This window comes from Magnolia sinica, chromosome 7, assembly GCF_029962835.1.
Source record: "Magnolia sinica isolate HGM2019 chromosome 7, MsV1, whole genome shotgun sequence".
Lineage (NCBI taxonomy): Eukaryota > Viridiplantae > Streptophyta > Magnoliopsida > Magnoliales > Magnoliaceae > Magnolia > Magnolia sinica.
This window is the reverse complement of record NC_080579.1, coordinates 90037734-90063310: the sequence shown is the minus strand read 5'-3', so window position 1 is coordinate 90063310 and position 25577 is coordinate 90037734. Positions and strand designations below refer to the sequence as shown.

The 25577-nt window shown below is 40.7% G+C and overlaps 1 protein-coding gene across 2 annotated transcripts; it reads left to right on the top strand.

The window, feature by feature from the left end:
- Window positions 1-44: 44 nt before the first annotated feature.
- On the top strand, window positions 45-23498 carry LOC131251673 (proline-rich extensin-like protein EPR1). Of its 2 annotated transcripts, XM_058252540.1 has the most exons (9): window positions 45-204; window positions 15184-15532; window positions 16719-16841; window positions 17758-17803; window positions 17915-17997; window positions 19519-19596; window positions 19772-19825; window positions 20609-20743; window positions 20819-23498. In XM_058252540.1, exons 2-9 carry the CDS (start codon window positions 15221-15223, stop codon window positions 22850-22852), a joined length of 2865 nt encoding a protein of 954 aa, XP_058108523.1. In that variant the 5' UTR covers window positions 45-204; window positions 15184-15220; the 3' UTR covers window positions 22853-23498. The 2 variants fall into 2 exon arrangements, with proteins under 2 accessions (XP_058108523.1, XP_058108524.1); XM_058252541.1 differs by lacking the exon at window positions 16719-16841.
- The last annotated feature ends 2079 nt before the right edge of the window (window positions 23499-25577 follow it).

Sequence of the window (25577 nt, the reverse complement as noted above, 5' to 3'; positions counted from 1 at the left end):
ACGTGTACAATTCTTAGTGCCGGTGTATCAAGCATCCTATGCAGGCAGAGTATGAACTCCCCCTCTGCCCCTACATTACCGTCGAGAGAGAGAGAGAGAGAGAGGGCAGCCGCAGCCTGAAAGAAGCCGCGGAAACTTTTCTCGTCTTCAACAAAATCCCCGAGAAGAAGAAACAGGGGCTTCGCGAATGCCCTCGTTTTACAGGTATCTTTACATTCCCTGCCACTCTTCCATCCTCAACGGAATCTAGGGTTAGGGTTTTTATTGCATCTTCTTTTCGATTTCAGTTGAAATGGTCTTGAAATGAGAATTTTCAGGTATAATCGAGTCATTGAAAAAAAAAAAAATCGATTTGATGGCTACTGTACATCTAAAGCTCCGGTGTATTCGCCTCTAGCGGAAATGAAACTAGTCGTATATACACCTAAATACACTTGTATTGTAGATGTAGATGTAAATGACGTGCACTCTACGATGCAATGGTACGTACGTATGTTTGCATGTTTGCACGCGTGAGTATGTGTATGTTAAGATGCCCTTTAAGGTTCAAATGCCACGTGTCAGTTCTCTTAGATTTTCTTAGTTATTAATAATGATCTCCACGTACTATATGGAGAGATTCCTTAAGAGTCCAAGGTATGTTGGAAGAGTTGTAGGATAAATATAGATCTGTATTGAGTTTTTGGATAAGAGTACTGTATAGATCTGTATTGCCTTATATAGAGTCCAAGCTATGTTAGGGGAGTTGTTGGAGAAGTCTTATATAGATCTGTATACACTTGGTTGGAAAGCAAGGAAGATAATCACTTTTCTTTTACTGCTTAGGTAGTTGGATAGTTAGGGCCTGTTTGTTAACACTTAAAAAAATTACTGAATGCGAAACCCACAAAGCGCTCCGCATTAAGTGGTGTTTGTTAATGTTGAACTCAGAAAGCACTCCGTGATTTTTCCTGATTTTTTTTTTTTCGGTGATGGAGGTCTGGGTTAATGGTGAATATGGAATGTGCTTTGTGGATTCTTTAAAAAATAAAAATTTTTGCTTCCAAAATTGCCCCGCCCACGTTGCCAGAGAGATTCTCTCCCAAATAGATTGCGTAATACACAACCCAACTTTTAACGTGTAGAACTTCTCTGGCCACCATCCACCGTCCACCAACTTTTCCAGATTCCAGAGCATGAGCCCAAAAATGAGGCACATCCAAAGCTCAAGTGGACCACACCACAAAGCAATGGGAATTGAACGACTACCGTTGAAACCTTCCTAACGTCCACTGTAAGGTTTATTTGCCACCTCTTCATAAGTTCAAACAAACTTGGATGGAGGTAAAACAGAAATGTCAGCTTGATCAGAGCCTTCTACAACCCCAAAATTTTTTCAATGGTAGGTGTCCAATTTCTACTTTTTCCCACAGTGTGCCCACTTGAGCCTTGGATCTATCTTGTTTTTTTTTCTCATTACCTAAAATGATATGGAAAATTGGATGGACCGTTTGGATCTAACACGAACATCATGATGGGGCCCACGAAAGTTTCACTTGTCAACACTTCTGGTTTTCTTTCTCTACTCGGAATGTGTTGCGCCACAAGTAAGGGAATTTCTTGATGTGTGAAATTTAGGTGGCCCTTCGATGATGTATTTCTTAGATTCACACTATCCATTTGTTGTTGTTGTTGTTTTTTTTTTCCAGATCATTCTAGGATATAAGCCCAAAAACAAGGTGGATTTAAAGCTCTAGTAGACCACACCACAGGAAACAGTAGGAATTGACTTCTATTGTTGAAAACTTCTTTGAGCCACAAAAAGCTCTGATCAAGTTGATATTTGTTTTTTCCCTTCATCTAGGTTTGTGTGACCTTGCGAATAGGTTAGATGGCAAATAAATTTCATGGTTGGCCTTAGGAAGGTTTCAATGGTAGTTCGGTCAATCCCCACTACTTTCTGTGGTGTGGTCCACTTGAACTTTGGATGTGCCTCATTTTAGACTCATGCTCTCAAATGATCTGAAAAAATTGATGGACTTTGGGGATCTACTACATAAATCATGATTGGCCCAAAGAAGTTCCACACATCAAAAGTTGTATTGTGTAGTTTGCAATCTATTTTGGAGAGAGAAAACCAGTGTGTTTGTGAGCTTGTGTGATCAGCTATGATGTGTACCCGTGAGAAGCCCGGAGAGATTCCAAGAGATCTCTCGTGTGTGAGTAGGACGCCGATTGCGCGGAAAGTTAATGCACTAGGAAGCTAGGTGGGTCCCTCGGCAAAATTTGTGTGAAATCCAACCATACGTCCGTTTTCCAGTTTATTTTAGGGGATGAGGTAAAAAAATGAGGCGGATCCAAAACTCATGTTAAAAGTTGTGGTGTGTATCATGCAATCTATTTAGAAGAGACAAATTCAGTGTATTTTGTTTTATATCCATGTTGTCCATCCATTTTGCCAGTTTATTTTAGGGAATGGGACCAAAAATGAAGTGGATCCTGATCTTAGATGGACCACACCACACGAAACAGTGGTCATTGAATGTGCACCATTAAAAAAATTTCTTGGGGCCACAACTTTTGGATCAAGTTGATATTTGTGTTTTCCCTTCATCCGGTCTCTGTGACCTTATCAACTGGTTGGATGGCAAATACACTGTGCGGTGGGCCCTAGAAATTTTTTAAGGAAGATGGGGGCAAATGTGTCAAATTAATATATTTTAGACATTTCAGACGTTTGTTAACAAACAGGTTGTTTCATATTCAATACTTAATTTTTGGACTTCAACACTTCTTTCAACCAGTTACCAAACAAGTTTTTCGACTTCAGATTTAGACTTCGGATTCAGATTTCATATTCAGGCTTCAGACTTCAGATTTAACAAACAGGTCCATAGATAGACAGTTACTAGATAAAAATATCTTCTGGCTAGGCTCTATCATTTTGGTATTAGAGCATCTTCATCCTGCGGCTTCTTCTGAAGGATACAACGTCCTTGTTAACAATGAGGTTGATCACATTCGAAATGATCTTGCCTCTGCCCATGACAATGTCACCAATTTACATGCCTGAGTCATCGTGCTAATCAAAGTTGTTTTGAAGATCCAAGGGACCCTGGTTACACGACTACAAGTGCCAGCACCTACTCCTGATCAAGGCCCTCACCATCGTTCACATCTTGGGAATAGTCTCCCCTATTCCCAGCTTAATTATCAAGTTTTCAAGGGCGGCCAATCTGGCTTAATTTTCCTACTTTCGATGGCGCGGGCCCTGTAGGGTGAATTTTCGTGCCCAACAATTTCAACATCTTAATAACACACCCAATGATCACTTGGTTGATGTGTTTTCGGCCCATTTGATAGGTGAGGTCATACCTTGGTATCAATGGTTGAGGAAGACCATTGAGCATCCTATTTGGGGTGCGTTCACTCAAGCCCGTGTAGTCGCTTCGGCACTCTTGAAGATGAGGACCCGAGAGGATCATTAGCTAAGCTCCGACAAAGAACAACAGTATGGGAATATCAGGCTAAGTTTGAACACCTAGCTAACAGATCCCAAATTTTACTGGAAGCTTTCCATATTCTTGTTTTGTTTTAGGACTTAAAGAGGATATCCGACACGACGTCAAGCTCCTCAATCCAATCTCGATTAATCATGTCTATGCCATGGCTAGGCACCAAGAAGAGGCTATTACTGCGATCGTTGCCTCAGTTAACCAACGATCACCAATCCAGGCACAACCCCTGCGTTCCTTACCACCTTTATTTCCTCCATTGTCCACTAATCACACCCCACCTGTGCCATCATCCAAGGTCCCCTTTCCAACCCTCCAATTGGCTTCTAAGCCTCTTAATATACTCTATGGCGTCCGCTGATTGAGCCTAACCGAACACCATGAACGCAGTGAGAAGAGATTGTGTTTCAACTGCGATGAAGAGTTCTAACCAGGGCATCACTCCGAATGTCCTCAACTTTTGATACTAGAGATTGGTGACAATTCGGTATTTGAGCCTGACTTTTTTTTTTTTTTTTTTAAATTGGTTATCCGAGCCTGACTTGGAGGACCATGATGCTCCCACGATGGAAATTTCTCTGAATGCCCTAATTACTACTCAAAATTCTGATACAATGTGACTTTCCGGACATATTAAGGGCCTGTTTGGGCGGTGGGATTAGAAGGGATTCGGTGGGATGGGATTCATCGGATTCCGTGCCAATTCCACTCCATGTTTGGGAAGAAATGGAGAAGCTTAGAATTACATTAAATGGAATTGCATTGGGTATCGTGCCAATTTCACTTAATGTTAGCAAGTTATGTAGGTCCCACCATGATGTGTGGGCTATATCCACACCGTCCACCCATTTATCGAGATTATTTTAGAGCATGGGCTAAAAAATTAGGTAAATCTAAAGCTCAAGTGGACCCCACCATAGAAAGCAACGAGGAGTGAATACTTACCATTGAAAACTTCTTTGGGGCCACATAAGTTTTGGATCTACCTCATTTTTAGGCCCATGCCATAAAATGAGGTTACAAAACAAATGAACGGTTTAGATATAATACATGTGTGTTATTCTCAGTAATTTTAAATGATGGTGGGTATATCCATTCAATGTACCACTGTATTACCGACAAATCAGGGCATTAATCTTATCCCATGGCAACAGGGACAATCTTTGCCATGTGTAATAATTATGTTTTTTTGAATCCCATCCCACCTAATCCCTTCTAATTCCATCACCCAAACAGGCCCTAAGAAACAACTAATGACGATACTGGTTGATTCGAACGACATCCATAATTTCTTACATTTGACTGTAGCTAAGTAACACGGATTTTTGGTAAGCCGTGTTGATCCTATTAAGGTTACTGTCGCCAACGGTAATGTCATGTTCAGTCCGGGACGTTGTCATAGTATCGTCTCGTCCGTACAAGGCCGTAGATTCACTAGTACTTTTTCCTCTTACTTATTTATGGTTATGATGTGGTTTTGGCGGACGAATGGCTCAAGTCACTAGGAACTATTAATTGTACTAGGATGATTGTTGAATTACCACAATTTTCAGTGGTCATTATTCATTTTATGCACTTCCAATTCTCTCCCTGAAAAACCCATCCACTGCTGTTCCCACCCGTTTCTTCCACGATTATGAACTTGTGTCTCCGCAATTCTACTCTTTAAAAGTACTTCTCTGAACCATTTTGCAATCCAACATGCAAAATCATCATTAATTTGATATAGGCATTAACTATCTTGACTAACACATAAGTCAATCGTCTTCATAGCCTTGTCTCAGGTAGTTGGGGTTGGCTCTTCAAACCTGTTTGCGAAACATGTATTCTCACAGTTGTGACGTTAACCCTTCTGCTTTGCCCATGCTCGGGCCATGTGGTCCATTGACCCGAATTGTCGATGGATTCTCATTGCTATAGTTTATCCAAACAATGTCCAAACAACATAAAACAAGATTTGAAAAGCTGCTTTTACCGCCCAGTGCATTGACGTGAAAGAAGTAACTGTAGAAGAGCCCCTCAGTATCACCTGGGTCATCCTCGAATCCATGGTTGAATTATTCTCTAGCTGGCAATGTACTGCATGAGTTTGATCGGGTATTTGCTATGGAAACTCTCAGTCAAGTCAGCATTGAGGTTTATTTGGTTGTGCATAGTCAAACTCAATTACCATGGGAGAACATTTGGTAAACCAGGTACCGGTGGTATCGGAGGGTCGATATGTAATGATTCTAGTTTGGTTGGGATGCAATTTTCGTTCCCTCTGGCAGTTTAGGATTCAAACCATGACAAGGCAGTGCTCTCCGCCAAGGGCTGAAATTTGCAGCCATGCACATCTGCAGCCCAATTGTTATTGAAGGTGACTCAAACAATTCAATCAAGTGTCTCAGAGATGGTGGTGTCCCATGGAGATTATCAAATGCTATAGAAGAAGACCTTGATCTTTGAGCTCACTTAACTGGTTTCATTTACACATTTGCATCAGTCTGCCAACTTCAGGGCTGACAGCTGGCTAAAGGAGTTTATAAGGACAGTTTAATGGTAGTTGATAAGCTGCAAATTATAAATCAGTTGTAACTTTATGGTGTTGTCTAGTTTTCCTCTGTTTGTGTTGGTAGGGGTTAGTTGCTGGTAGCCTGGTTGGCTTTTTGTTTTTCTTTTGCCATTTCCTTTATGAATAAAGTGCCATTAGAAAAAAGGGGCCAGAATTGATTCTTGTCACTCAAGATTACAGTCTACTATCAAGACCAAGCAATAATGTACAGATGACACAAAATAAGCTGCAGTTTGTGTTTGGAACCACTTGTTTCGTTATTGATGTCATCGTGTTCGGTCCACTGAAAGCCCAATTGGACAAAACCTGTGGGTTTAAAGGGGTTCCCTTGTTTTGATTTGTGTTGGGGCAAAAGATTCTTGAAGTTTCTTGCAATCTAGAAACTTCTGACTTCTGCAATTACTTTGAGTGAGCTATTAAGTTAGAATGTTAATTGATGTTGCTCTATACGTGTGGTATGGAGAGTAAAGCATCCTTGATGAAATTGCAATTGTGTGGGTCCAGAGCAAGCTTAGCTTACTCTCTTGCCAATCATACTCACCTCTCTTTTGCGTGTTTTATCTGATTCCCATAAAACCATGAGCAAGGCAGGTTTACAGCAGGATTACGCTCGGTTTTCTGGGTCCAGTCAGGATTGGTATTCAAACTGAGCGGAGTTGGAAGTGATAGAAAACAGGCTGAAATTAATTGCTGAGTTGGTCAGATTCTCAGAATGGGTCATCATTGTAGGCGATCACAAGAGCGCTATTTCCTGGGTTGCCAGGGAGAGGCTGAAACCATGGACACGACAATTCATTGTAAACAAAGTAAAACCAATGATTTCTATGTCTGTTGTTGCTTCTTTTAGCTTAATCCTGAGACAGGTTAATTCCTTGGTGGATATGTTAGCTAAAGCAGCACTTCATTGTAAACGAAGTAAAACCACTGATTTTTATGGCTGTTATTGTTTCTTTTAGCTTGATCCCGAGACAGGCTAATTCCAAGGCATATGTTTTAGCCAAAGGAGGCAATGCTCCAATATCAGTTACGGTGATGCATATCCATTGGCTTAATGGATGGTAGCTCCATTTGCCTCTTTTAATTTATTACCTTATTCATGAAAAAAAAACTATGAATAATACATGTCCCATTACTTCTGGTCCCTCTAGCCTGAAAGTTGACACGCCGCCAGGAAATTGGCAAATAGAAGTCCAAAGAGGAATTCATTGATACTCTAGTAGAGTATGACGAATCATACACATGCAGATAGCTGCTGTGCACATTGCATGCTTGCACCTCAACCTAAACCATCCAAATCATGGGCCCCACTGTAGATAATCCTAGCTGTCCAATTTCTGGTCATCAAATGGACAATTAAGATGAAAATATCCACTAGAAAGCAAAAATGCAGATATCAATCTCTCCAATGAAAGACTGCCAATTTGGCAATGCCAAAAGATTTTATCACCCTTGCGGGCTGTTAAGAGAAGAATTTTTTTCTTTCGTAAGTCTGATAGTCTCCACACCTTGATGGTTAAATGAGTTGGATACTTCAGCAGATAGAGTCATAAAAACTAGGCTTTTCTCACCTAGCCTGGAATCGTTCTTGCAACTTCTGATTATATTGGATGAAGACCAAGTTGTCGAGCTTCTTTTGTTTAAGACGATTCATTTTCTTGGTGTGAATCTGCTTGAAAAAAATGCATTAGGTATTAACGTACTTAGAAATGGACTTGTTTATAAATTATCCCAAACTATAATATTTTCATTTTTCTAAACTTACTGCCTCGAACGTGCTCTAGTTGTGTTTGCAACCGTTAGCAGAACACGTGAGTCTAAGAATACTCATGGCCAACTTCTTTAGGGCCGGATCCTTCCTGTTTAGGTACACTCTATATGCATTCCACCAATCAACCGAGAAGAGCAATTTTAATAGGTTAGACTTTATATATTAGATTGTAAAAAACTATTTGCAATAAGACTAAGAGTATTAGACATTCATACTTACTGGGTAATTTCATTGCCCTATGCCTGATGATTGTACCCTTTGAGAATATGTCCTCACTCTTCATATAAAAGTCCAGTAGAGCTGAGTTTTTGTCCCGTTCTTCTTTATTTGGAACCATTCTTTCCAATACGTCAATAAATCCAACCATATGCATAGTCTATAATTCTATCAGATCGGGGGAAGCGTAAAAACAGGTTGGGCTAAGGAGATAAGCAACCAAATAGAATGAAGATAACATTTGGCTGCCCTATCTTCTATTTATAATATCTAAAATGGGTATGTAATCACGCTTTTTATAGTTAAAATAGTCCATGATTTTATTTCTCGCCCTCTCCATCACATTATATATATAATCCATTAGTGGCTTCTCATCTCTTCCACTAATCGCAACACAGTGACCAGGGGTTTAGACGTTTTTAGTGCCTTTACCACTCATGTCCAAAAATTTTGCGAAAGGATGGTTTGTTGAACCAATTTTCCTTCAACCTTCTTTTGACCAAGACCCATTTGTCCAATTAGCCAACACCGCAAAGCTTCCAAGTTCGAATTTTTTAAAATGTAATCGTCATAGAGTTAAGAGGGCTGTAGCGAAATAGGTGATTGTCGGACATAGCAAGCTACACCTAATGTGGTTTTCATTAGATGAAGAAGAAGGACGTGTTTGTATATAAAGACCACGATTCTTCTAGCCCTTATAATCACTTTTAAGAATAACCTGCTTATATCTTCTAACATAAGATCAACACAATGGGCCGCACAAGGGGTTTTAAATAAATGACGCTTCTCCATAAGAAGACCGTCAACTACATGCGAGGCTATGTTGCTTGTAAATACCTGGGCAATGTATTCCTCTCATACTTAACTACACTATCTAGTAATTTAAATAAGCAACCTCCCGCATGAGGATGGCCCGATGCATCCATGAACTTCAAGAACATTGTCGTAGCTGAATAATTCACCGGAAACTTTATAAGAATCCGACCATATTTATCGGTCCATCTGTCGGTCATGAGTGAACAACCATAGGTTTTCCACAACTCCTTATATTCAGTTATGAAAGATCATATATAATCAATATCAACTTTGAGGCATGTCTCCATCATTTCGTGATATTAATAGGGTTTAAGCCCAAGTCCAAATTGACCTATTGCCTCAACCATAACTTTGAAGCTCTTATTTTAATAGTGTTGGAGGCAATACCATAGCGATATATTGAATAGTGGTTTTCCTATCATTTTGTTTATATCGATTTTCTAATTTTGTTTGAGCGGGCCCTTTGCCCCGACCCCTTTGGTCGACCACATCCTCGGGGTGTGGTCTACATCATCTATCTATGGGCCCATGCACACAAGCTTTTTTCGAGGCCGGTGGTCTAAACCGGCTTGTCAACGTTTTTATTTATTTATTTTATTTTTATAAATAGCTTCATCTACATCAACTACATTTATATTCTCATACTCTTTTTGTTCAAAAATTCCTCTCGAGGTAGGGCACTATTGCATTTCTTTCTTGCAGTGTTCAAAATATCGGTATCGCGTTACGTATCGCATTCTTGGGATGCAGATACGTATCGGTTATCGTATGGGATATATCGGTTGTATCGTGTCATGTATCATTGTTGTTAGAAACATGGGGAAACATTGGAAAATTGGTTGAATTTTTTGATGAAACTTTGGTGATTGTTAAAAAAGACATCAATACACACTTATAAATCAAAACATTATAAAAAACAAGTACACATAATAGGTTTTCTTTGTATGGGGTCCTAATCTATGCGTTGTTTAACTGAATTGATACAAGTATATTCAATGTCTATTCATATAATTTATAAATATAAGAAGACGTGGGGAAATACAAGCAATACATTCAAAAGCAAAAGAATAATCACTAGATTAGGTTACAGACATGTTTGATGTGATGTTTGAACACAAATTGCAAACGATTTGAGAGAAATTGAGAAATTTTGAATTTTTTTTTCAATTTTTCGTAACTCAGCCCATCTCCTCAAAATCTTGAAATCAAAGCTCCCAATTTGACACTAATTTAACATGATTTATAGAAAATAAGAGCATCGAAATTCGAAAATGCTCACTAGATCGAACATGTGGGATATATCGCACTACTTGTGCGTTTCGTATCGCACTGGTGGGATACAAGATATATCGTGGGATATATCTGCTGATATCCTCGATGTTTAAAACAATGCTTTCTTGTTCGTTTATCCATGTACTCCATGATTTTCTTTCGGATGTCTGGAGTAATTTTGTCATATGCTCTTGCATTTGACCTGTACATATGTTCAAGGTGCTGCTTGTGCCGCGCAATGTCATCAGAACTCACATACTATATGAGTCTTTTCCATAACACTATGATAGTGCCGGTACTTCCAACCCGGGTCATTCAACTTGTGAGAGAGAGAGAGAGAGAGAGAGAGAGAGAGAGAGAGAGAGAGAAATGAATGTGAAGAGAAATAGAATGTAGACCGTAGATTAGAAATTGGAATGAATGAAGATGAAATAGAAATATAGAATATTAGAACGTAACTATGTAAGAGAGAAAAGTGAGAACTAGATTGTAATTTGTATGTACGTAGAACTACAGATTCTAGAATCTAGAAAATGAATGAATAAAGATAAATACAATGAATGAATGAAGAGATGTATAATCAAGAATGATTAATGAATAATGAATGAATGAAGAGATATAGATAGTAGAAATGAATGAATGAAGAAGAAAAATAGGATTAGCCGAATCTGATTAAGAATTAGAATTATGGTCTATGTAAGAGAAAGAGAGAAATGTAGATTTTAGAATGAGAATGCTAGAATCTTGAATCTCCCGTGAGAGTGCTTAAAGCTTGAATCTTGATCTTCTACGAGGAAGGGAAACTTCTCTTCTTAAATGATCTTCTTGCTTTAATCTTTTAGAGAAGTAGAACTAGGAACTTGGATGTTGGAACTTGGTTGGAAGTAGGAACTGTGTGTGTGTGTGTGTGTGAGAGAGAGAGAGAGAGAGAGAGAGAGAGAGAGAGAGAGTTTTGGAGTGAGAATGTTGCAAATGGAGGATGTTTGGATGCCTTTTCATAGGCAAAAGGTTGTTTTCTTTTCTTTCTTTTTTTTTTTTGCAAAAATAATAATAACAATAATAATAAAATAAAATAATGTGCCAGTGGTTAGATTTTTTACCATTGGCAAATACGCAATCGCATATGCTGTATGCGATTGCATACATCGCATATGCGATCACATATTCTCACATTTTTGGCATATGCGATTGCATATGCCATCATGGCATATGCAAAATGCATGTGAGAATTCACATATGCAATCGCATATACAATGATGGCATATGCAAAATGCATGTGAGAATTCACATATGCAATCGCATATACAAATATGCAGTCGCATTTAACAACATTGGGTTTTAGTACACCCTAAGCATCTCACGTTCTTGCTATCTCTCTCCTCTCACTCACATTGTCTCTCTCTTCTGCCTTTATTCTCTTTTCTTCTTCGTCTCATTATAGCTTCTTATAGGCCTTCAAGATTAGCACCATGTAGCCGTTTAACATGGTATTAGAGCCTAAGTGCTCCTAGGGTTTCTTCTTCCTCTTCTTCTTCTCCTAAGGTTTCTCCTAGGGTTTCTTCTTCTTCTTATTCTTCTTGTCCTAAGCTTTCTCTTGGGGTTTCTTCTTCTTTTCTTTTTTCTTCTTTTACCTTCACTTTTTATTTTCTTATCCTTTAATTCTTTTTTCTTTCTTTCTTCTTGGAAGATTTTCCTAAAGGGCTTGCTGATTTTTGTGTTGCCTTAGATAAGGTTTGCTGACTTTTTCATGTTGAAGCAGATTTTTGTTTTGCCTTGGCTAGGGTTTACTGGATTTTTCCTATTGAAGTAGATTTTTATGTTGCCTTGCAAGGGTTTGTCGGATTTTTTTTTTCAAAGTAGATTTTTGTGTTGCCTTGGCTAGGGCTTTTTGCTGATTTTTTCTATTATAGCCGATTTTTGAGGGTTTTTTTTTTTTTTTTTTTCTTTTTTTTTATAAAATTTTTAATATATATATATTTTTTAATTTTGGGTTTTCCTTTTTGATCCTCGGTGGTTCCCCTCTTTCCTTTAGTTTTCCCTTTCTTCTTCTTTCTTTCCTTCTTTTTCCTTTTCTTCTTCCTCTTAAGTTTTAAATCTGAGTTTTATTCCCTTCCTAATCCTCGGTGGTTCCTTCTCTTCCTAATCTTCTTTTCTTTCTTTCCTCTTTTCTTTTTTATTCTCTTCACAACTTCTGATTAACCCTTTTCCCTTTACCCGTCTTTCTTTTCTTCTTTTTCATTTTTTTTTTTTTTCCTTTTTTGAGAGTCGCGAGGCATTTTCTTCACTGGCTTGTTGTGATTCATGAGAGGGGATGGCTTGCGGCTAGAATTTTGAAGGTTTAAATCATGTTTGGTTGGGTTTAAAGGCCCTTTGTTGATCGCCTGAAGTTTTTGGTGATCTAGTTCATGCATTGTTGGATTCAAAAGACTCTTTAATGTGCGGTTGAAGCCCTTGCTGATTTTTCTGCTATTTGGTTTGAGGTATTTGAATGAATTGTCTCTTATGTGTGATGTGTATTCGCCTCTTCTTCACCTCCTCCTTCGATGACTTAGCAGCTTCTTCATTTCAGGCTCTTCTTTCCAAGATGTGTGATGTGACTGGTATTTATTTAAAGTAGTTGGCCCGACTCATTTATGTATCGGGTAGTTGGCCTGGACCCATTTATGCATTGGACAATTGGTTTAGGCTTGTTTGGGCCAAGTAGTTGTCCCAACCTTGGCTCAGACATGATTGTGTTGGGCTTATTTACTTTGAGTTGTTGGCTTAGATTTGTTTATATTGGACAGTTGGTCCATTCTTGTTTGTTTTGGATAATTGTCCCGACTTATGATTGTGTTGGGCAGTTGGTCTAGCTTTGGTTGAGCTGGATAGTTGATCTAGACTCGTTCGTTTATATTGGACAATTAGTCCATTCTTATTTGTTCAAGATAGTTGTCTGGACTTATAATTGTGTTGGGTAATTGGCCCAGCCTTGGTTAAGCTGGATAGTTTATCCAAGCTCATTTGTTTATATTGGACAGTTGGTTCATTCTTATTTGTTCCTGATAATTGTCCAAATTTATGATTATGTTGGGCAGTTGGCTCAGTCTTAGTTGAGTGGAATAATTGTCCGGATAGTTGTTTGGACTTATGATTGTGTTGGGTAATTAGTGCAGCCTTGGTTGAGCTGGATAGTTGATCCATACTCGTTTGTATTGGATGGTTGTTCTGGTGGCTATAATCACTAAAGTTGCAAAAGTGCTTGTTCACCTGAAATTATTGGTGGTCTCATCACTTTTTCTTTCTTAGATTTGATTATGTTAGCCCTTGTTCCAAGTTGGGCCTCATTAGGATGCTCCAACTTGAGGGGGAGTGTTGAAAGGTTGATAGTTGAATAAGGCCCATTGGACCCAAGTCTATGTAATAAAGCCCATAGGCCCCATTCACGTTTGTACAATTATAAAAATGAGTAGAGGGCTAGGGTTTCAATACATCCTAAGCATCTCATGTTTTTTCTTGATTTCTCTCTCTCTCTCTCTCTCATTGTTTCTCTCTTCCACCTTTCTTCTTCTTCTTCTTCTCATTGTAGCTTCTCATAGGCCCTTAAGATTAGCACCATGTAGCCATTCATTTTGGATTCTAGTCAGCAGGAGCCCTTGTTGGTTTTGTAGTCGGGAGTAATCATTGTTTGGAGTATCCCAGATGCTATTCATATTTCCAGCTCAGCGTTACCAATAACACTGGCTGTTTCAGAAATTCCATGTGTTGGCTATGTATCGCCAAGTATTGCCAATGTACCGATATTGTCGATGTATCGCCAATATTTTTGACCATGTAAATTCATGGTGTCGATTGTATTGCTAATGTATTGATATCGCCAACATTTTTTACTATGTAAATTCTAGGTGCTTCTTGTATTGCCAATTTATACGCGATGTTTTGATAATATCACCAATGCATCGATTTCACCAAAAATTTATTTATTAAAAAAATCATTATAATTTATTTATGGGCACATGGTTGCATCCAATGTTCAAATTGTCAATGATAATATCGATCATATCACAATATTATCATTACCACGACATGGGTGATATTAAGACCATAGTCTCTCGTTTCTTTTCCTGTTTTCGACGATTTCTTGATGAAATATCGTGTGTTGTCGATATTTTGAAATATTGATGAATGTTTGGATGGATAGATGGGATGGTTGGATTGGTTTCTTACAACAACAAATGCTTTTAGGCTCTCATTAAATGGAAACTTGTTATGTATGCATTCTTTTTGCAAACTTTTTATTCCTAAAATTGAAAATGTGTTTTTTAGTATCTCCTAAAGTTTCACTGAAAAATTCGACTGCTTTCCCCATGTTTCCCTAATGTTTTCCCGCATTTCCGGTTATTGATGCTATTATCTGCTATATCGATATTGTTTTCGTATCCCCGACCAAGAAAACTTGTAGCGATACCAATACTTCGAACACTGAGAGTAGCAAAACGTTACAATGAAATTTTGATCTTTCACTTGTCCTGCAATTGCATATTGTGGCTAAGGGCGGCAATGGGCCGGATAGCCCACCAAAACCATCTTTAGGCATGCTTCGACCTATTAGCTTGGCATGTGGACCAGGCTTGGGCCTCTCATGCTTGACCCAATTAATTTTTGGGTCGGTCTTGGGCTCAAATCCATCCATCTTGTATGTAGACCGTTGGTTTAAAATGTCTATTTCTTTGTGCATGTGTGGCCCATTTGATCAATGGATAGATGACGAATATTCAAGTAGGAAATATGAATTTTATCAACTGTAAAATTCTTGAGCCAGGCCGAGCCGGGTTAGGGTTAGGTAGGACCCGGGCCCAAACCAATTTTTTTCGGCTAGTGCTCAGCTCAGGCCTCAGGTCTTAAGTGTTGGGATGGGCCTGGACCTAGCCTGGCCCAGCTCATTGCCAACTCCAATCATGGCACATTCTAGACTATGCTGCTTTCATTTTATATGCCTGACTTGAAATTTCTTTTGTTATTAATGTACAAATTCCTTTATTTTACTTTTCTTCTGCATTTTCATCCGATAGTCTGGTTTTTAGGATACAAATAACATAAATCGGAAAACCCAAGAAGAGGATGGCTATGAAGGTTGACCAGGCGGCTGCTGTTGATCCTCACGGTGTTCAGACTACTGTTTCAACATCTACCTCATCTACAGTATCAGCTAGTGGTACCAAGGTCTCCATGTTTGGTGCAAAATCTGGATTTGTTATACCCAAGAACAAGCTATCAGGTTCCTTGGTTCCAATCTTTCGAGGTGGTGGAAAGGCGGATGCTAGTGAATCCACCAAAGAAGACACTACTAAGCAGGTACAAAGGAAAACAAAATGGGGCATTGATATGACGCAAGATGCTGCTGTTAGACGAGGAAGAGCATTAGCATATCAGGTTTGTTGAAGACACTTTGCAAATTATTTTCTTTATGGCTTCTGTTCCTTTACATTTGCTGTATCTTTTTAAAGGTCATTCTGATCTTCAGCAACCCCATTATAAACTATGGGAGGTTGCCCAACCTACTTATTTATCCTTTCATATGAGAAAATATACAAAGCTTGGCTTGAACTAGTGGCATTTTTCTTTGGGGAGTTAATTGATACGCTGGCAGTTTATGACACTTGATATGCAGGCACCCGGAAATTTTACATGTGGCATACACTAACTCAGACTAAATGGACTAATATGTGGAACCCACTGTCATTAAGTCACAGCCCCAAGATCAGATTTCTTAAACAAATCTAACCTCTGATCGTGGACATCTGTTTGTTGAAATAGCACGATTGGATTTTTTTGACTTTTAACCATCCAATCAATCTCCATTGGTTCAATAGTTGCATAGAAAGTAATCTTAGTCTTTTGTTCATGATATGTCTAGACTAGGGCCCATAGTTCTGACAATTTAATTTGAATTATTTGTATGCTACATATGTAAGTTTAAGTTAATTTCTAAGTCCCTGTGTATCATCCATCACACTCTGCCTGAGCATCAAAGTCTTTCTCTTTTTCTTTGGCCAGTGTTCTGTGAAGTGGGGCCCACCTTTCTCTGACCTGAACTTGTAATGGATTGTTGAAAACAAAAGATGGTCAGCTGGTCGCATTTGACAGGAAGAGAATCCATCATTCCGATAGATGGGGTTGTTTGATGGATAAAATTTTAGGTCTGCCTATCCATGGCATGATCTGCCAGGGAATTATCTGAATCCCGGGAAGGTTGCTCAACCTGTATGGAATGTTTGCCAGGAAGAAAATGCCACTAACTCAGACCAGCCATTGTATAGTAGCTCTTTCCTTGTTTAACTTCACTGCAATAGATAGTTTTAATTCCGTATGCTTTTCCAGCTTTTCTCGATATGAGCGGGCTTTTAAGTGGTTAAGTTCTAAAAATGGGTAATGAGCATTTTTAGCTCCTTTGCAGGAAGGAAATCAATTGCTCTACCTCCGGTATCTGAAGATTTCCTTTTCTCATAGGATGCTAAAATGTCAGCGCCTTCCTTGTGAATCTCTCACATGGAAGCTTCCCATTCCAGGTGGCATTAAGTGATATTACTGCCTGTGTGGTGGTACAAATTTTGAGCAGACTCGAGTGGCACAAATCACGCAGCAGCTGAAATCAGGAGCGCTGGAGGTTGGAGATGATCAAGGCCCGCAGTCACCCACTCAGGTTCCAAATCACGATTCTTCCGGCCAGCAGATTGACGAGGTATGGTTGGAACAGATGTTGCATCACTAAGGGCCCGTTTAGACGCAACTACTGCAAAAGAAGGTTTCTGTGAAAAGGGGTTTCCTGCCTGCTTTGTGGGTCAACTCGCTGAAAACCAATCTGATTGGTTTGGGCTTTTTAGTGCCTATTTCTTCGAGTGTGTGATCAGATGGCAGTTTGTGAAAGTGCATCCAAACACACAACATGAACTGCGGTTTGTCTCAAAGTGGTGTTTAGGCATCAAAAGCACCTTTAGTGGGTGTGTCCAAACCATGGTTTTCAAAAATGGTATGCAATGGCATAACAGCTCTTATGTAATGCTAACGGCGGGAGCTGTTATGTGATACAAAGGTGAAACGCCCTTTCTGAAAGAAATAGCCCATTGGGGCCTTGTAATGGCCCATTATGGGGCTGATACAATTTCTTCCTTATAAAAATCATTTGCTGTTATAAGGCCGTAACGGCTGTTACCAGGGCCGTATTGTAACAGCCATATAAGGCTGGCTGTTACGGCCGCCATTACCATTATTGAATACCTCAGTCCAAACAGCCAGTAAGGTTGCATTTGGGATTGCTTAGTTGAGTTCGATTGTTAAATGACCAAAGTGGGTGCACTCCATTCGTAAAGGACCAGTCTGCATATTGCAATTACTATCGTTCATAGTCCAACTTGAAATGCTGGGAATTGCAGATAGGGGATCAGTCATCATTATCAATTAAAATGGTGCTATGCGCTCACTGTTGTCATTTGCTCTATACTGATTTGAAAGAATTGCAATTTCGTTTAAGTGAGCATTGAGACACACTCTAAAGCAGCAACGACTATTTTGCTGAATAATGGAATCAGGTGTTTATTTATTCATTATCAGATGTGTAACCATTACTGATTCTCTAAGCAATTACCCACATTTTGCAGTTACAAAAGCTTGAACTACTGGAACTGGAAAAGCGAGAAGTTATTGGTATGTTCAACAGCTTTTGCTAAATCTGTATTCTTTTTTACGCGTTCTCTATTCTCAAGTAGATGTATGTTCTATGTAGTAGTCTGCGCTGACTGTAACTTGGATTTGCAGGGGAAATTCTACAGTTGATTCCTAATTATAAGGCCCCACCTGATTATAAGCCGTTGCTTAAAGAGGCCAAAGTTCCAATTCCTGTAAGTTGTGGTCGCGATGATGGTGTTAATCTACTCCTTTTGTTCTCATCTTTAAAGTGTTGATGCCATTAATTTCAAAACAATGAGCATTTGTATGAGCTTTGCTAAGGTGTTCTTTATAGTGGTCAAGGTTATAATGGCAAAGTTTAGTAATTTTTGTGCATGTGAAAAAATGGGGATTCCAAAAGTGGAAAGCCCAAATAGTAACGGAATGGGGTGGAGTAGGCTTTAGAAGTATTGGCTTCTGGAATAAATTTAAAAATGCACCAAAATAAGAGAATGTTGGAAGAAATTGCAGAAACAGATGACATAAATTAAATATGCAAATGAGCAGGAGAATCTTTCACCTCATTCACCTCTCTAATTTGATAAACAATACCAGTAAATATACACTATTAGACTATGCATTTGAAATTTTATTAGAAAAAGAACATTTCCCTAAGGTTGCTGCCTTCGAGTTCAAGTATTGAAATGTGAAACCTGAAGGAAGATCAGTTTTGTATTATCAGAAAGTTTTCTCTCGTCCATCATCTGCTGTATACATGCCATGCATGCAAATGAAAACCTTCTTTGATCTACTCATGATTTTTTCTTTTGGGGTGCACTCTAGTGGAACTTGGACGGCCATAGGCCTTTTGGTGGTACCAAGCAGATGTAAGGCCTAGTGACGTGTTCACAGAATTGAACCCATCCACATGATGTGTCACCTTAAAAACCCTCAGGTCCCAAAAAATCGGCCCAATCCAAAACTCAGATGAGCCACAGAAAATGGAACATATTGAGAAGGAATGCCCACCATTGATTAGCATGAGAGCCCCAGTATGTTGTGTATATATAAATGAGGTCAGTAAGACCCTTCATCCAGTCCAGATGAAGGGGCAGGCCAAAATTCAAGCTGTTTTGAGACTCAGATGGGCCCCTGTGAAATTCAAGGTGGGTGTTCCATCACAGCTTGTTCCCTTTGTTGTGGCCCACTTTAGTTTTGGATCGGGCTGAGTTTTTGGTCAATAGGGTTTTTCTGAAGTGACACATCTGGTAGATGGGTTGGATGGTGTGAATATATCTAGTGGGCCCTACATCTGCCCTTATGGTGGTACCAGTACCACCGGAGAGCACCCTCTTTCCTTTTTAATGGTGTTAGCGACTTCTTGTTGTTAACAAACTTGCCATGTTGAACACCTTGTTTTCTCAACAACTGATATCGGCTGTTGTTTCAATCCACGTAACCCTGCATGGATGCTTTATTATTTGCCTTTTGACAATAACATGGTCAGCTGTTTCACTGCACCAGCACACATGGTTGCATTCTCATCTTGTAATATGAATTTCCCAATATCTATCAATCTCAACTGAATGCTCAGTTTTATGTATGCAGGTTTTGTGGTCTCATTTCATATACGTTTTCTGTATGATTGTCGATGATCACCATTACATGAAAACATTGAATGTTGTGAAAATAAGTGAGAGCTTCAGCTTCCAATTTGTGTTTGACGGGCCTCTTATTTCTTTTTGTCTATTCAGCTGAAAACATATCCCGGATATAATTTTATCGGCCTAATATTAGGGCCTGAAAGCAATACTCAGAAGCGACTGGAAGAGGTGAGCAGTTCCCCCTGATGAATTACCATATGATAATCGAAGATTTCCATCTATAACTAGATGCTTCCTTTACCTTCATCAGACTCGTTTATGATATTGATGAGTTTCTTTATGATATTGAAATGCATTACTTCAGCATTTTAATTTTCTTTTCATTCATAATACTAACAATCAGGAAACTGGAGCTAAAATTTGTGTTCATGGGACTAAAGCAGATACGGGAGAGAAGGTAATAAATCTATTAGAATAGATGCTCAGATATTACTTTCTCAATGCTATTGGTTTTTCATCTATGTGATTTGCATTTTACTTTAGCTTCTTACACATGCACACACTGAAAGCTGATATATAGAACGTGATAGTTCCTCAATGAATAATATTTCAGAAGAGGCTGGATCCAATACAAAGCTGTGTATTTAAAGCTTGCATCTAAGTGCATCCAACTACAGATTAATGTACATTGGGGTGTACTAACAGTGATGTGTGAACTAACATTGGGGTGTACTAACAAGCTAACAAAGAAAAAGAAAAAAAGAAAAAAAAACCTGCAGATTAATGTACATTTACTAAGATTACACTTAGATGCATGTTATACATTAAAAGCTGTGTATTGGATCTGGGCTCATCTTAGAAATAGGATTGGTTCATGGATTGGGTACTCCCAGAAAGACAGTAGTTCAATTTCAGACAAGGACATCATGTGGTGGATTTTTTATTTTTTATTTCTAGGTGTAGAGGTTTTAAGTTACTGTAGACATTTGCATTCTTTATGGTTTTGCTACTCAAATGTCATTTCAATTTCTATCGCCATCGTCGTCATCATCATAGCCTTGTCTCAGCTTTCATCCATGCCAGCATTATTGATGCTAAACCGGGCTTCTTCAGATGTGTTCTATGAATCATCTCCCACTTAATACCAAGTGTTGATTTGTTGTGTTATGAGTTACATTGACACAGACTGAAGTGCTTTGAGGACTTGTTTTTTAAATTTTAATTATTCATTCATATGCAGAGGGAAATCACTCTGTCGGATGCGGATGAAGCTCAAGGTGCTTATGAAGAACTCTATGTCCATGTATCGGCAGATACGTTTCAGAAAGTCGATGCTGCAGTTGCTTTAGTTGAACTACTTGTAACACCTGTATCTGTGAGTGCTGTCGAATACGATTTAGATGCTTTCTTATGAATTCCCAAGCTCATACTGCATCGTCATTTATTTCAGGGAAATGCAGTAGCTGTTTCTACAACTTCGACTTTGATTTCTGGGAATAACGGGGATGCCTTTGGTCAAAGTCAGGATTCAGCTACTGGTTTTACATTGCCCGTGTCTGCTGTTAATCAGGGAGTGGTGCAACCAATGGTGGGGCCCGCACAGGCAGGTCCTCCACAACTTCAGTTTCATCCGTACCCAGGACCCTGGCATCCGCACGGCCTGCCTCAAACCCCGATGCGTCCTTCTGGCTTTATCCCTGCTCCGAGTTCTGGCCCTATGCCGAATAATTCCTTCCGGTTCCCTCCGATGCCCATCAACCCTTTTAATGCCCCACCATTTTACGGGGCCCGCCCTCCAGGCCCTGCAGGATTTGGGCAAATTCCAAGAAACTCATCTCCCGTTGTGTCTGGTCTGCAGCCACCCTTACAGCGGCCTTACATGGTTGAGCCACGGCCATTGAACCAAGCCATACCACCCGGGCCACTCCAAAATTATTCCATTCTAGGCCCACAGCCCCAACCGGCATATCCCGCCAATCCCTCCAGGCCAAGTCCAGCAGTAATGGCTCCATTTACTGGTAACCCCCCAGTGCCTGCAGGACAGACACCGGCTGCAAGACCGCCGGTGCACTCGATGCCACAGCCAGTGGCAACTTCTCCGTTGGGTCCTCCACCCTCCAACCGTCCATTGATGTCCATGCCTGTTGCTGGAAACTCATCTGGATGGTCCGGCCCACCTCCAAACACTCCACCTCCTTTCAGACCACCCAACATGATGCAAATGGCTCCTCCGTCAGTTCCACCCCAGAGGCCTCTTCCTGGGGTACCACCTGCTGTATCAGGCCCACCTCAACAGAATATGCCAGGAACTGCTGTCAGCAGACCTCCGGCACCGAATGGTGTTCCTCCGCCTGTGTTTCCTTCCCGACCTTCCACACCCCAGTTACCAACTACACCAGTTAATCATCCGGCCATAGCACCAGCTTCTTCTTTTGGCCCACCTCACACTGGGTCCCATCCCCCACCGATCTTATCATCGCCACCCATTCGTGCTCCCTCAGTGGCATCAACATCTGCAGCTCCTGCACCTTCGCCAACGCCACCATTGTTGCGTTCCCCAGCACCCAGGCCGTTGTCCATGCCAGCATCAACAGCAGCCCCACCACCAGTACTGGGTCAAGCACCACCATCGATTCAATCATCATCTGCAAGACCAATGCAGCCAGTAATGGCACGGGCACCAGTACCAATTCCATCACCATCATCACAGCCAGCTGTGGCTACTGTTTCTGGAAGCTTACCGAGTTTCTCTACCATAAAGCCGCCAATGCCAAATTCTGTGGGTGTTCCACCTGTTACAGCCCCAAAACCCCAACGTCCCAGCTCTAGCGATTTCACATTTCAGCCTCAGAGACCACAGACTCCAACCTCTCAGAATGTTCCAAGGCCCACCAGTCAACCTGTATCTCACAATGCACCCATGCCGCTGAGCCCAGGAATCCAGCCTCCTGTGCCTCAGGCACCATCTTTCCGGCCCGCTGCGAACAATTCAGCCCCTCCTATTGGCATGCCGGGCTTTCCAAGGCCGCAGATTCAAGCTCCAATTCCATCACCACCAACCAGTTCTGCTGTTCCCTTTACTAATCAGTCCACAGTCCAGTCGCAGCCAAGGCACCCAACATTTCTGAATCCTCGCCTTGGCCCGGCCACAACCCCGGCACCTCAAATGGGCCCACCGAGCCATTTATCAGGCTCCCAAGTGCCCAGTCCATCTGGGCCGTTGCCGGTCCAACCAAGGAATCAACTGCCTCTGACGAACCGACCTGGAAGCGTCATGGTCCCAAATCAACAGTTCGGTAACAGTCTCAATTATGCGGCTGGAAGACCTACTTCAAGTCCTGGTGGCAACCAGATTTATGATCCGTTCTCCCCCACATCAATTTCGCTGGCCCCACCACAGCAGGGAGGTGCGCCTGTGAAGAGCAGGAAGCCGGATGCTGACACTGAGTATGAGGATCTGATGGCTTCGGTGGGCGTGAGATGAATATGCCTGCAGCAGTTTGTGGTGAGTAGAAATTGATATTTGGGGTTTGTGTATAGGATGACCTAGGTCCACCAGCGGGCTGCATCACAGCCGTCTAATTTTGGTAAAAGAGCCAAAGAAAGAAGGGTGTATGGCCAAAGTAGCATGACTTATTTTTCAATTCTATTTGTGGTGCTGGATATTTGCATATTTAGAATTTAAGGCTAGAGATGGTACTAGGTTAGTTTTGTACCAGTTTTTCTTGGTTGTATTGGGATGATTTAGGTGAGGGAGATCGAAAAGGTGGTGGGGCCCATGGAACATGTGTGTGAGGTCTGAGCTGCTCATCTGGCGGGGCCCACCGTGAACATGCCGGGTGAAAAATCAGGATGGTCAATTCATCCGTGAGAGGAAAACGAACGGTTAGATGATGAAATGTGACCAAAGGTCTGGTATTCAATAACTGATGGATCTTAATGGTTGGACCCCCACCTGAGTGGCCCTTATCTCACACGCTTGCCAAGTTGGCACATGTGTTCCATGCTGGCAGATTAGCTGTTTCCTTCATGCCATTCGTCTCCATTTACTCCTAATTCCATCCAAACCGCCCCTATGGCAGTTGTGAATGTAATGACAATGAAATAATGGATTTTGTTGTCTGTTCCAATGGATGTAGTAGTGTTTATTTTTATAGGGGAGACAGGCAATCTATGGTGCACATGGCATGGTGAATTATCAATCGGGTCCGTCCATTTATTGGGTCAGGCAATCTTATCCGTTAATCCTTATCTGATCACTAACTATTTTCGTTCACTGCTGTTGCTTTAGTAGCAGCAGGTTGGACAGAAGAATGTCTAAATATGCATATGTTTTTTTTAAAAAAATTTCTATCGATGTTCCGTCAATGCAAGGGCCTAATAAATGAATGGACCTGATAGGACACGAGTGTTTTTATTTGATTTTTTAGTAATTCTCCGTGGGAGGAGGAAAGAGTTCAAAATTGCTCTGAATTTTCTATAAAATGCTGAAAAAAGCATTTATTCATACTAGGATTCTCAAAGGCTTTTCAAGGCACATGACCCAAAGAGGAATAAAAAAAAGAACTAAAAAAAAAAAGAAAAAAGCACATGACTTGGGATTTTGGTTTTGACAGTGTTGCCCATGATCTGATCATCCGAACCATTGATCTGTTGTGTCCCACCATGGACAGCATGTGGGATAAGTCTTCTGGACTGTAAGATGCTAGTAACTAATATGGTGATCTTTTGTAGTTGAATATGGACAATAGCAGTTTTCTCTTCTCAAGTGACTGCTTGTAGGCCACAGCAAAAATGGAATGGTTAGGACCGTTGACTACTAAGGCATTATCCATCCATGAATATGATGGGGTGCAAACCAGTGGACTCGGATTCGGTAGTGACCCCTCCTCAGTACGGGAAAGGCTCTGTGGGCCCCACCATGATGCGTGTGTTTTATCCCAGCCATCCATTCATGTTGCAAGCTTATTTTAGGGTATGAGCTCAAAAATGGGGCAGATCCAAAGCTCAAGTGAACCACATCACAGGAAGCAGTGTGGATTGAACGTCCACCCTTGAAACCTTCCAAGGGCCCACTGCAATGTTTATTTGCCATCCAACCTGTTTAAACATGAAAATCAGCTTTGATCTAAAACTTGTTGTGGCCCACTAGGAAGTTTTCAACGGTAGGCATTCAATACCCACTGTTTCCTGTGGTGTGGTCCACTAGAGATTTGGATCTGCCTCATTTTCGAAAAATGAGCTGGCAATATGTATAAAACACATATTTCATGATGGGTCCCACAACTTCAACTCAGTACCGAGCTAGGTAGTGGAGGGGTCACTACGGAATCCTACAATACCAAAACGTGGGCCCCACTTGTCAAAACTAAAAACTTGATCATAACGCATCAGGGGTTTTGTTCACACGAATTTGCGTTGTGGTTGTGTGGGGGGCCATCCTTTATGTGTACGTCCAATCCAAACCGTTGATATGGTGTGGCACCTCATGTTCACCGTACGTCCCAAGGATTATCTTGATCCAAAATTCTGGTGGGACACAATTATAGGAGTAATGTACAAGTACCCTTAAAACCCATATTTTCATGTGGCGTAGTGTCCATTTTGGCATGTCCTTTCATACTGCTAGCTCTCCTGTATATAAAACATGGTAGACAGCGGATCCCATCTGGAAGTCTTCCCCAATCGTTTTGGTGTGGCCCACCTGAATTATGGATCAGTCTGGATTTTGGAATCTATGGTTAACATGGCTGGTCGCACCAGATACACGGTTCGGATTCCATATACAAATAGTGGGCCCCACACAGCTCTAAAGCACTGCAGCTCGACGTGCATGATTAAGCATGTGGACAACCCATGTATCAGTGTCATTGTTGTAATTATCATTATTTTTTTTAAAGGGAACATTTATACCCATCCGCGGCCATGCAAGCAAATGGGTGGTTGGCTGAAATGGGCCCCAACATGATGTTTATGTAAAATCCAACCCGACCACCGGGTGTGTTACAAGGTGATATGCTAAGGGCCCAAAAAATAAGCTCAATCCGTTATTCAGGTAGACCACATGATTGGAAACCTTGAATTAGTGGGCTGTTGATGCCTGTATCCATATTTCCAAACTGGACGGTTTGATGAAGCTTGGGTGGGACCTGCCCAATCCCGATCGTAAGGCTTTGTATAGTCTTCCTGTCCAACAACCAAAACCCAGG